Source organism: Lagenorhynchus albirostris, chromosome 2 (genome assembly GCF_949774975.1).
Source record: "Lagenorhynchus albirostris chromosome 2, mLagAlb1.1, whole genome shotgun sequence".
NCBI lineage: Eukaryota > Metazoa > Chordata > Mammalia > Artiodactyla > Delphinidae > Lagenorhynchus > Lagenorhynchus albirostris.
The window spans coordinates 79,399,244-79,411,957 of record NC_083096.1 but is presented as its reverse complement, the minus strand read 5'-3'; the positions used below and the strand labels follow the sequence as shown (position 1 = coordinate 79,411,957).

The following is a 12,714-nucleotide window of genomic DNA, read 5'->3' as shown; positions in this document are numbered from 1 at the left end:
TTCACCTATTCCACATTCCTTCTGGGAGTGTATGCTTTTCCCTCAGTTGTAAGCAGTGGAAAAGTGGGACTCCAGAATTTGAATCCTTCCCTGAACAGCTCAGCAAATGAAAGGAGCAGTTATGAGACTGGAAAGCAAATGAGAATGGAGTACGAGGGTCCATGCTTCCTTGCTGAGGTTTTATATTTTATTTCAGGATGGCAATGACACGGAGGACTATGTTCCAGAAGGGGGAGGTGCATAACAAACCATCAGGATTCTGGGGAATGATAAAGAGTGTTACCACTTCAGCACCAGGAAGTGAAAGTATCCTTTATCCCTCTGCTTGATTCTTTTTCTCAACTCTGGACCAAGGGCAGAAGAAAAAATAGTATTGGGATATTCTCTTCTAAGATACCTGACTGCAACAGAGTTCAGCTGGCCAGGGCTGGGCTTAGGAAATACAATGTATACAGTCATCTTTCCAACAGCCATAGAAGATCATAAAATAATAAAACCATTGTCTTTGAACTGAAGGGGTGCTAACATGTCAGTCTTTCCATTTTACAGATGAGAAAATAGACCCAGAGAAGTTGTCACACAGTGGCTTGTGGCAAAGATAAGACCAGAACTGTGGTCTCCTCAGTTCTTTCCACTACACTATTGTATTTCCCACCTCTGAAACACCACCACAAAACAATGCCTCCCCCAGATGGATGGTTTGTATATGAGATTGTAAGGGCCCATTTCTAAAGCAGTCAGTTTTAGAAACAAACAAATTTTAAGCAGCTCTGTATCTCCAGTGACTTTTTGGTTTAAAGAATCAAGGAGATTGGGATAATGGACTTGTCTTGGCCCAGCTGGTTGCAGTGTTAAACTGATTGCCAAATTGAGTAACCAGATCTCTTTGTGGCTACCAGGTTATTAAGCTGGAATTTGGGGTGGGGGACTAGAGGTAAAATAGCATATTCCTGCTTCATTCTCTGGCCTGAGGAAGAACAGATTCCCCTGTGCCTCAACTGGAGAAAAAGAATGTAACCTATTCTTGCTATAAATTATGATATATCTTTCTGGTGTGAAATGCAGGTAAGAATTGGAAAAAGAAAAAGAAAAAAAAGTAAGATGACCACAGGAGAGAGAAAAAAAAGATGACTTTAAATTCATTTCTCATCTCCTATTTCCAGCAGAGTGCTAAGGGATAAAATGATGAGCAGAGGATAGCCTCTCTCCTCCAAGGAGCTTACTGCCTAATCATGGAAGAGCCAAACGTGTAACTCATTAAACCACATTATTCAGTGGCCTGGACCATGCCAACAGCAGCCAGTACTGAGGAAGGAGCTGAAGGGCATTTGCTGATTTGGGTAATAGTGGAAAACTCACAGAGAGGAGGGAGGATTTGGATTAAAGCCAATGCTTCTGTTTTAGAAAGGGCTGTCTTTACTATTTTTATTACTTAAAAATTCATAAAAGCCAAAGTTTAGGTTTAAGCTATCTTAGCAACACTAAGTCAAGTCAAAAAAGTATCGGGATTATTTAAGATTTCTGAGTCCTTTCCTAAATGGAGAGGATAATCACACAACCTCACTGAGTTCTTCGAAAGTGGCATAGCGTAATGGAAAGAGCAGGCCTTGGAGTAAGGCAGATCTGACTTTGCTTCCATGCCTATCAGCTGTGTGACTTTGAGCAAGTTATTTGACTCTCTGAGCTTTACTTTCCTTATCTGCAAAATGGATTATAACACCTATCTCATGGGATTGTTGTAAATAATAGAAGATAATATCGTAAAGAACTAAAGAAGGTAATGTCTATAAATCCCAGCCTGTATTAGAACTCAGTAAACATTAGTTCCCTTCCCTAACATTGTATTTATTCAGATATTTCAGGAGAAAACTTTGCTATATTATAGGTGTTTTTCTTACTATGTAACCTTTTGAGATTCCAAAGATTACATTTGACTTAATCTAACTAGATAAAGCAAAAATAAACAGAACCATCTCTCTGAGCCACTTGAGCTAGTGAGGAACTGAGTGGTAGGTGTTTGCTGGTGACGCTCTTGATGGAAAAGCTTTTATACACCTGTGTCTGAGGTTGGAAAAATTGTTCTAAAGTAGTACTGCTGGCTATAAGCAGGAAATTGAAACTATGGGCAGTTCCTAGGACCCACTGTAGAAGAAACCAAAAGCATATGCTTTCTTTATTGCTGTTCCTTGAAACTTCTATGTGATTTAAACCTTGATGCCCATTTTGTGCCAGATCTTACTCTTATTCAACAGGAAGTGGATGCTTTGGAAGAACTAAGCAGGCAGCTTTTTCTGGAAACGGCTGATCTATATGCTACCAAGGTACAGAACAAGGAAACTGAAGTGTGGTTTTTACTAATATGATAGAAGAGAGAACAAGACTAACTAGCTTTTTAGCATCCTCTATGGCCAAGCCATGTAAGAGGCACCTCATAGCTTCAATATCAGCCACGAAGCACTGATGGCTGCACTCTTTGTGACATTGCTCCTACCAGTAGCAAAACCCTTAATGGAACACTCTCAAAAATAGAAATTAGTGGGATAGTCAGAAGAGGCTTTTAGTCATCTAGGCAGGTGGCACACACCACTTCCTACTGATGATCCAGGATCAAGAGGGTAGCTCCTATGGTAGCTCCTCTGTTTTTTGTTCTCTTGCAAGTTAATAATAGTGTAAGAGCAGTAAGACACCCATCTGCCATGGTCTAGCCCTATTTTAAAGGATCCAGATCAAGAAGGGACCTAACTACAAGAAGTAACTTTCCTTTGTACACCTAAAATGCAATGTAATTTAAATATGCAAAATCTATTAGTTAAGGTTGTTCAAACTATTTTACTCCTTTTTGAGGATTACTTCACAGGAATAGCCATGTAGGATAGAGGTGAACATAGGCTTTGAAGACAGATAAACCTGAGCCTAGCTTCCCTTACTCACTAGCTCTGCAACCTTAAGCAAGTTATTTAACCTCTCTAAGCCTCTGTTTTCTCATCTGTAAAATTAAAGAGAACATATCTCATAAGAGTTGTTATGAAGATTAAAGTAGATAATGCATGTAAGGTGTTTATCCTAATTTCTGGCTTAAAGTAATCATTCAATAAATTTTTCCCACTACTACTATTACTGTTATTTTAATATTATTATCATGTGTGGTTTTAATTCTTAGCCCGAACAATGATTCATAGAGGCAGGAATTTTGTGGAATATAAATGTAATTTTGCTGAGACTAACCATGTTTTGTGTTTGTTTTCCCTCAGGAGAGAATAGAATACTCCAAAACTTTCAAGGGGAAATATTTTAATTTTCTGGGTTACTTTTTCTCTATTTACTGTGTTTGGAAAATTTTCATGGTAAGTATTTTATTTTTAATTGTCAGGATTTAGGTGATTTTCCCTGGTAATGGCAGAGAGAGAAAATTGAGTTCGGTTGAGGCATTGAACTAAACTCCAAATCCAGTTGAGTCAATAGAAAATGTGATCTTTCACATCTCTGAGCCTCATTTTTTCATCCTCTCCTTTTTGGGTCACCTAGAAGAGGGAGGTTGCATTTTTCTTCTGTCAGAAATCATGAATAAGTTCTTAGATTATGAAATATATGAAGAGTGAATATTGAAGTTTCTTATTTTACACCCTGCTTTCCATATTACGCATGAGTACGTGATTGTATATAACGCAATTCCTACCTTCAGCTCAGAATAGAAACCACCTGTCCTTTTTAATAATCTGTATATACCCAAAAAAGTAAATTCTAAAACATATTTCTACAGATAAATTCATCTTCTGTGCTTACAGCTCTTATTCTTTTGTGGCTCTCCCTTAACGCTCTATTCTTTATGTGCATTTTATGTACTGCATTATTTGTCTTTACTTGTGACTCATCTGCAGGTATTAATGGATTTCAGTGTGATTATAGAAAAGGCTGATTTGACGTTCTAGTTCGGTGACTTTCCCACTGGGGCTGTGCTTGCACAAAGAGGAGCTTTGTCAGCTTGTTAGTTAATTTTGATCAGTGTAGATGAATGGAGGATTCTGGATTTAACAGATCTAATGTTATAATAAATTGATGCTAATACCCATTCAGATGACATTTTTAAATCTTGATTCATTCAGTGGGAGAGGATAAATGAAGATAGTGTATTCAATTAACTAAGCTACTAAAGGCTTTTCCTGAGATGCAGCCTTTAGGAGAGCATAACATTTTTAACAGCTTTATTGAGATGTAATTGACATTCAACAACTGTACATATTTAAAGTATACAATTTGGTAAATTTTGATATATATATATATATATACCTGTGCAACAGTCATCACCACAATCAGGATAGAGAACACATCCATCATCACTTCCAAAAGTTTCCTCAGGCCCCTTTGTAATGCCTATTACTCTTTTTTTTTTTTTTTTTTTTTGCGGTACGCGGGCCTCTCACTGTTGGGGCCTCTCACTGTTGGGGCCTCTGCCGTTGCGGAGCACAGGCTCCAGATGCACAGGCTCAGCGGCCATGGCTCATGGGCCCAGCCACTCCGCGGCATGTGGGATCTTCCCGGACCGGGGCACGAACCCGTGTGCCCTGCATCGGCAGGCGGACTCTCAACCACTGCGCCACCAGGGAAGCCCTCTATTCCTTTATATTGATGAGTAGTGTTCCATTGTATGGATGTGCCACAATTTGTTTATCTGTTCGCCTGCTGATCGATATTTGTTTGTTTTCAATTTGGGGATATTACAATAAAGCTGCTGTGAACATTTATGTACAAGTCTGTATTTGGACATATGCTCTCTTTTCTCTTGGGAGAAAGCATTTAAGTGTAGAATGGCTGGATCATATGGCAGATGTATGTTTGACTTTTGAAGAAACAGCCAAACTTTTCCAAAGAGGTTGCACCATTTTATATTCCCACCTGCAGTGTTTGAGGGTTTCAGTTATTCCACATCCTCACCAACATTGTGTAATCAGTCTTTTTAATCTTAAATGTTTTAATAAGTATGAGGTGGTATTGAATCATTTTAATTTGCATTTTCCTAATGTCTAATGATGTTGAACAACTTTTTATGTGCCTTTTTGCCACCTGTATATCCTCTCTGACAATGTATCTATTCAAATTTTTTTGCCAATTTTTTAATTAGGTTGTTTTCTTTTTATTGGGTTTGAGTTTTTCAATATAGTCTGGAAGCCTTTTATCAAATATGTGATTTTCAGATATTTTCTCCCAGTCAGTGGCTTGGCTTTTCATTCTCTTAGCAGTATCTTTCGAAAACCAGAAATTCTTCACTTTGATGAAGTCCTATTTATCTGTTTTTTCCAACTATGGATTATGCTTTTGGTGTTGTATCTAAGAAATCTTTGTCTAGGGCTTCCCTGGTGGCGCAGTGGTTGAGAGTCTGCCTGCCGATGCAGGGGACGTGGGTTCGTGCCCTGGTCCGGGAAGATCCCACATGCCACGGAGCGGCTGGGCCCGTGAGCCATGGCCACTGAGCCTGCACGTCTGGAGCCTGTGCTCCGCAACAGGAGAGGCCGCAACAGTGAGAGACCCGCATACCGCAAAAAAAAAAGAAATATTTGTCTAAAGATTTGTCACAAAGATTTTTTTCATATGTTTTCTTCTAGAAATTTTATAGTTTTAGGTTTTACATTTAGGTCTATGATCCATCTTGAGTTAATTTTCTAATATGATATTGGAGTATGAATCCAAGTTCATTTTTTTCATATAGATAGCCAATTGTTCTAGCACCATTTGTTGAAAAGAGTATCCTTTCTCCATTGAGGTGATTTTGCAATTTTGTCAAAAACTAATTGACCATATGTGTGTGGGTCTGTTTCTGTACTCTCTTTTCTTCTATTGAGATTTATATGTATCTTATATATTTACTTCTGCCCATACCACACTGTCTTGATCAATGAGTTTTCCAATTCATGAGCATGGTACAACTCTTCATTTATTTAGATCTTCTTTAGTTTCTCTCAACAGTGTTTTATAGTTTTTATTACTCTTTTTTTATTTTATTTTATTTATTTATTTTTGGCTGCATTGTGTCTTCGTTGTTGCACACGGGTTTTCTCTAGTTGCGGCAAGCAGGGGCCACTCCTTGTTGCAGTACGTGGGCCTCTCACTGCGGTGGCCTCCCCTGTTGCAGAGCATGGGATCCAGGCCCGCGGGCTTCAGTAGTTGTGGCTCGTGGGCTGTAGAGCACAGGGTCTGTAGTTGTGGCGAACGGGCCCGGCTGCTCCGTGGCATGTGGGATCTTCCCGGGCCAGGGCTTGAACCCGTGTCCCCTGAGTTGGCAGGCGGATTCTCAACCACTGCACCACCAGGGAAGCCCTTATAGTTTTTAGTGTACAAAACTTTCATCAGACTTATCTCTTAAGTATTTAATTTTTTGATGCTATTATAAATGAAAATGTTTTTATAATTTTAATTTCCAAGTGTTACTAGTATATAGATATACAATTGATTCTTGTATATTGATCTTATATTCTGCAACCTCGCTAAACTCCCTTATTATTTCTAGAAGCTTTTTATAAATTTCGTAGGATTTTTCTACATAAACAATTCCATCCTACCGTTCTTCTAATCCTCCTCCCCCAGCCTTACTGCACTGACCAAAGCCTCCACTTACAGAGTTAAATAGAGCAGTCATCCTGATCTTAGGGGGAAAGCATCCAGTCTTACACCATTAAGTATGATGTTAGCTGTCGGTTTTTCCTAGGTGCCCTTTATCAGGCTGAGGAATTTTCTTTTATTCATAGTTTCTTGAGTGTTTTTAATCATGAAAGCATGTTTGATTTTGTCAGATGCTTTTCTGCATCTATTGAGATGATCATATGGTTTTTCTTTTTTAGTCTGCTAATATAGTGTTACATTACTTTTTGAATATTAAACTGACCTTGCATTCCTGCAGTAAACTTTACTTGGCCATGATGTATTATCCTTTTTATATTTTGTTAGGTTTAATTTACTAAAATTTTGTTAAGAATTTGTGCATCTATGTTTATGAGGAATACCAGAATGTAGTTTTCTTGTTAATGTCTTTGTTTGGTTTAGGTGTCTAACCTTAGAGAATAAGTTGAGAAGTATTTCTTTCTCTTCTAATTAGCAGAAGAGTTTGCGTGGAATTGTTATTATTTCTTTCTTAAATGTTTGGTGGATTTCATCAGCCATCTAGACCTGGAGTTTTCTTTGCAGAGAGTTTTTTAACTACAAATATAATTTATTTAATATTTATAAAGTTTATTCAGGGTTATCTGTTTCTTCTTGAGTGAACTTTTGTACTTGTGTCTTACAAAGAATTTATCCATTTTTATTGAAGTTGTCAAATTTATTGGCATAAGATTGTTCATAGTATTCTCTTATTATCCTTTTAATATTTATAAAGTCTGTAATGATGTCACCTCTCTCATTCTCTTTTTATGTAACAGCTTTATTGAGATATAATTCACATGCAATACAATTCACCCATTTAGTGTACAATTCAATGGTTTTTAATATTCACAAAGTGTGTAACCATCAACACAATCAATTTTTATCACCCCAAAAAGAAATCCCATACTCACTAGCAGTCATTCCCTATTTCTCCCCCAGCCTCAGGCAGCCACTAATCTATTGATCCTTTCTGTCTCTATAAATTTCCCTATTCTGGACATTTCATGTAAATGGAATCATACAATGTGATCTTTTGTGATTGGCTTCTTCACAAAATGTTTTCAATGTTCATCTATGTGGTAGCCTCTATCAGTACTTCATTCCTTTTTATGACTGAGTAATATTTATTTCCTTATATGGATATACCACATTAATTTAAATTATCCACTTATCAGTTGATGGACATTTGAGTTGTTTCCACTTTTTGTCCACTGTAAATAATGCTATTGTGAGCATTCATGTATAAGTTTTTATGTGGACAGATGTTTCATTTCTCTTAGGTAGATACCTGTAGGGGTAGAATTGCTGGGTTATACGCTAACTATATGTTTAACCTTCTAATAAACTGCCAAACTAGCAGGCTGTTTTCTAAAGCATCTGTACCAATTTACATTCCTGCCAGCAATGTGTGATGGTTGCAATTTCTCCACATCCTCTCCAACACTTATTATCTATCTTTTTAATTATAATAATTTTAGTGGATATGAATTGATATCTCTCTAATTCTTGATATTGATAATGTGTGTCTTTTCTCTTTTTTTCTGATCAGTCTCAATAGAAGTTTATCAATCTTATTGAACTTTTCAAAGAACCAGCATCTGGGTTAATTGATTTTTCTCTGTTGTTTTTCTGGTTTCTACTATTATTTCTCTTCTGCTTTTTAGGGGTCTTCTTTTTCTAATTTCTTAAAGTGGAAGCTAAGATCATTGGTTTGAAACCTTTTTTTTAATATAGGTGTCTTAATGCTATAAATTTCTTGCTAAGCACGATTTTAGTTGCGTCTCACAAAATGCAACTTTTTTGATGTTTATATTTTCATTCAGTTCAAAATACTTTCTGATTTCCTTTTTGATTTCTTCTTTGACTTGTGGGTTAGAAGTATGTTATAAAATATTTGGGGATCATCTGAATATCTTTCTGTAATTGCTTTCTAATTTAATTTCATGTGATCTGCGAATATACTTTGAATCTTTTTAAATTTATTGAGACTTGTTTTCTGACCCAGAATATGGCTAACCATGGTTAATGTTCTATGTACACTTGAATAGAATGTGTATTCTACTCCTGTTGGGTGGAATGGCTTGCAAGTGTCAATTAGGTCAAGTTGGTTGATAGTATTGTTAAAGTTTTCTGTACTCTTACTGATTTTCTGACTACTTAATTACTGAGAGAGGGGTGTTGAAATTTCCACCTATTGTTGTGGATTTGCCTTTTTTTTAATTCTATCACTTTTTTGCTTCATGTATGTCATGTAGGGTCATTATGTGCCCCTTGTTGAAATTATTCTCTTATTCTTATGAAATGACCCTTTTATTTTTTGCTATGAAATCTACTTTGTCTCATATTAATATAGACATTCCAACTTTCTTTTGATTAGCGTTAGCATAATATATCTTTTTCCATACTTTTACTTTTAACCTATTTGTATCTTTATATTTAAAGTGGGTTTCTTGTAAGCAACTTGCTTTTTTATCTAATCTGGTGCTCTCTGCCATTTAATTGTCATATTTGGACCAGGAGTCAGCCATCTATAGCCCACAGGCCAAATCCAGCCACCACGTGCTTTTATTTTAAAAGTTTTATTGGAACACAGCCAAGCCCATTTATCTACATATTGTCTGTAGCTACAGTTATGTGACAGTGGCAGAGTCTGCCAACCCCTGGTTTAGACCATTTATATTTAATGTGATTATTGATACGGTTGAGTTTAAAACAACCATGTTGCTGTATGTTTTTATTCATCTCGTGTTCTTTTTTCCCCTTTTTCCTTTTTTTCTTCCTTCTTTTGGATTAATTGGGTATTTTTTGTAATTCCATTTGATCTTCTTTGTTGGCTTGTCAGCTATAACTCTATTTTTGTTGTTTTAGTGATTGCTATTAGAGCTGTCAGAAAATAACCACAGGGAATTACCCTGGAATTCCTTGATTCTCTTACCCTGAGTTCGTCTACCAAAATGTTTCCTTGCTGGATCCTATTAAATTAATTTGTATATGTCATAGCCTTATTCCCCTTTAGACTCTACAGAAAAGAAAGATAGTGTAGATAGGGACTTTTGTTTGCCTATGTGTGAATAGCCAAAATAGATTTCTTATATATGATTTAGATTGAGAGTAGAATTGCATTTTTAGGAATATCTACCTGTAAGGTACATTTGGTGATTAATTCATTATTTTGAATCATTTTTTTAAATGGTGATTATTGAGATACTCTAATGTAAAGGTCTGTGTCTCTGCAGGCAACCATTAATATCGTTTTTGACCGAGTTGGGAAAACTGATCCAGTCACAAGAGGCATTGAGATCACTGTGAATTATCTGGGGATCCAATTTGATGTAAGAGTTCTATCAAAATCCTTATTTCTTATGTTTCTTTCTATTATATCTGCTCTAAATAACAATTCTTTAGATTCTAACTCCTTATTCTAGGTACTTGCTTCTGCTTTCATTATTCTCACTCTCCTCTATATTTTGGCGTATTCCTATGGCAAATTCATAAAGGGCATAAAACCATAAGTAACGACTGGCAATTATTATTGTCATGGATAGTGATTATCTCTGTAGTTCCTCCTCTTCTTCTCTAGCAGCTACCACTCACCAGCTTCTCCGTAACAAATATTCAAATACTTCTTTCTGTGATACTTGATGACATCTTCAAACATAACTCACCTTTGATTCCTCTGGTAGAAAATTAAATACTAATTAGTGTTTTCGTGTTAGAACTGAAATGATTTCTGCTATAAAAAATTAACTGTATCAGTTAATTCATGTGAGTTTTGAGCTAAAAGTGTTAACTGTCACCTGTGCACAAAGGTTTTTTTAATCATCTTTCTACGTGTTTTATAATACTACTGTTATTAAACACATTCTTGTCCCAATTTAAGTTTAATGTCTTTATTTGTAGAATAGTATATTTTCCAGATATATATATAGCCAGTGATTCTAGCTGATTAGCACTTTGATAATAAGACCAATGTCATGTTCTTAGTCCCTATGAGTGCCATTTAGCTGTGCTATGATCCTGGCCACAGACTGCATGCTACCCCCAGCCAGCCATCTCAGCTGGACATGCCCCTCATAGCTGGATAAAATGAAAATACACCAGAGCAAATTGAGCGCCAGTCCTTGAGAAACAGCTCAAAGCACACATTTTTTTGATGATAGATCAATAGTGTATCCTTTTTCATGTGAAGGAGCATGGCATCTTTTCTTCAAGTAGTGTATAAATTATATGGTAAAGTATGCTTCACGCTTTATTCACATGTGTTTTCCTCTTTTACACTTTTTTACTGGGGTGAGTTTTTAGAAATGCCCTTATCAGTGCTTTGAGGCTAGCTGCTGTGTGTGTATATGTATTCCATCTATAACTCATCTATATACGTACTTCACATTTCATAATTCTGAATAACATCTCTTAGATGTTAGCAATGCAGCTCCCCCTCAGATGCTTTTCAGCCCTGAATCAAGCACAGGGTATCACAGCTGCCTCTCACTCTGAAGCAGTCCAAGAGGAGAAGAAAGTATCATCATGTGATTCAGATGAAGGTCAGCTATTTCCTAGACTATAGCTGAGAATGTCTACGTATTCTTTTATTATAAGAAGAAAAGTTTCTTATAGTTTTGGGTGATCAGAGAACTGTCATTCAGGTATTAAAATTATCAGGCTGCTATTTAGTTTCCTTTTAATTCATGCTTTTCACTTGAAGCTGTGTTATTAGCTTTGTGTTTCTTCTGGTTATTAGAGTTATTTTCATCACTTCATTGCACTTGCTTTCTTCTGGCCTTAAGTTTTAAGTCTGCTAGTTAAGATATCCACTGCAGTCTTCCTGTACATGTTTTCGCTGCCACTTACTTGCTAGTGAAGTTCCCTCTCACAGCTACATAAGTGATAAGAATGCATCTTCTTAGCTTTCCCATCTCTCTGAACAGAGATTTAACAAATATTTTTCCTTCCTATTGTGTTGACAGGTGAAGTTCTGGTCCCAACACATTTCCTTCATTCTGGTTGGAATAATCATTGTCACATCTATCAGAGGACTGCTGATCACTCTTACCAAGGTAGGTTGTATCACAGAGTTTAAAAGTACTAATTTAATTACATGTGCCACTGTGAGATGATTTTACCTAATTAACATTTCTGCCTTCTGAGATCTTAAACAACAGTCTCAAATATTTAAAAGACATACAACAGAGTAAAAGAAAAAGTTAAACTAATACATGAGTTGATGATGATGTATTTACATCATACACCAATCAGATAAGTACAGTTAGTTACCAAAGGTCATAGAATGAGGTCACAGTCTGTTTCATTCACTGATATGTCACCAGCATCTCGAATAGAACGTGGCACATGGTAGGTGCTGAGCAGGTATTTGGAATGAATAAATGAGATAGTATTTGAGGGTAGGAGAATAACTGTGAGAGTTGCTTGTAAGGAGGATATGGAAGTAGGAGAAGCAGAATGTTCAGCTGTTTTCTGATCAGCATAGGAAGGCTTCATGGAGCTGGAAGGTAAATCCTCTCTGTCAGAAGAGGTAAGGATTTCAAAATCCAAGAATTGTTTGAATGAAAGGAGAGAAGAGGTTGGGAGGGAAGAAGGGATCACCAAGCATCTAGCACAATTTTAGGAAGAGCTCAGGAGCCTAGTAACAATTTCAAGCGCTTGGAGTGGCCTGGAGTAATTTGTTTTAATGACTTATAATGATGTTAAAATCATATGTATCACATAGTTTCTGACAAGGTGGAATCCTTTCATGTTATAATACCTAAAACCACCAACTTACCCATATGGGAAAAGTATAACTGGATCCTTTTGGGGCAGTCTATTTAAATATCTTATTTATAGCCTTAATCATATGAATGGTTCTATACAGGATTGTGGCATGGAAGAGACATTTTCATTTAAATGTTAAGTGTACTACTTAATGTTTTTGACACAGGAATCTAGCAGTACTATATAAATTCATCTCTCCTCCCTTTCTTGACAGTTCTTTTATGCCATATCCAGCAGTAAGTCCTCCAATGTCATTGTCCTGCTATTAGCACAGATAATGGTAAGTTTAATGAACTAGCTTTATGTGCACAG

General features: G+C 36.5%; 1 protein-coding gene across 2 annotated transcripts in view; it reads left to right on the top strand.

The window, feature by feature from the left end:
- Positions 1-12,714, top strand: part of GPR89A (G protein-coupled receptor 89A) — a 41,991-nt gene that overhangs the window by 26,796 nt on the left and 2,481 nt on the right. Inside the window, exons 8-14 of one of the 2 annotated variants that reach the window (XM_060139141.1) lie at positions 197-306; positions 2,233-2,321; positions 3,252-3,344; positions 9,870-9,965; positions 11,048-11,174; positions 11,598-11,687; positions 12,617-12,682. In XM_060139141.1, coding sequence (XP_059995124.1) covers positions 197-306; positions 2,233-2,321; positions 3,252-3,344; positions 9,870-9,965; positions 11,048-11,174; positions 11,598-11,687; positions 12,617-12,642 — 631 coding nt within the window. In that variant the 3' untranslated portion in view covers positions 12,643-12,682. The remainder of the gene's footprint in view (positions 1-196; positions 307-2,232; positions 2,322-3,251; positions 3,345-9,869; positions 9,966-11,047; positions 11,175-11,597; positions 11,688-12,616; positions 12,683-12,714) is intronic. The other variant, XM_060139140.1, reaches the window with a different exon arrangement.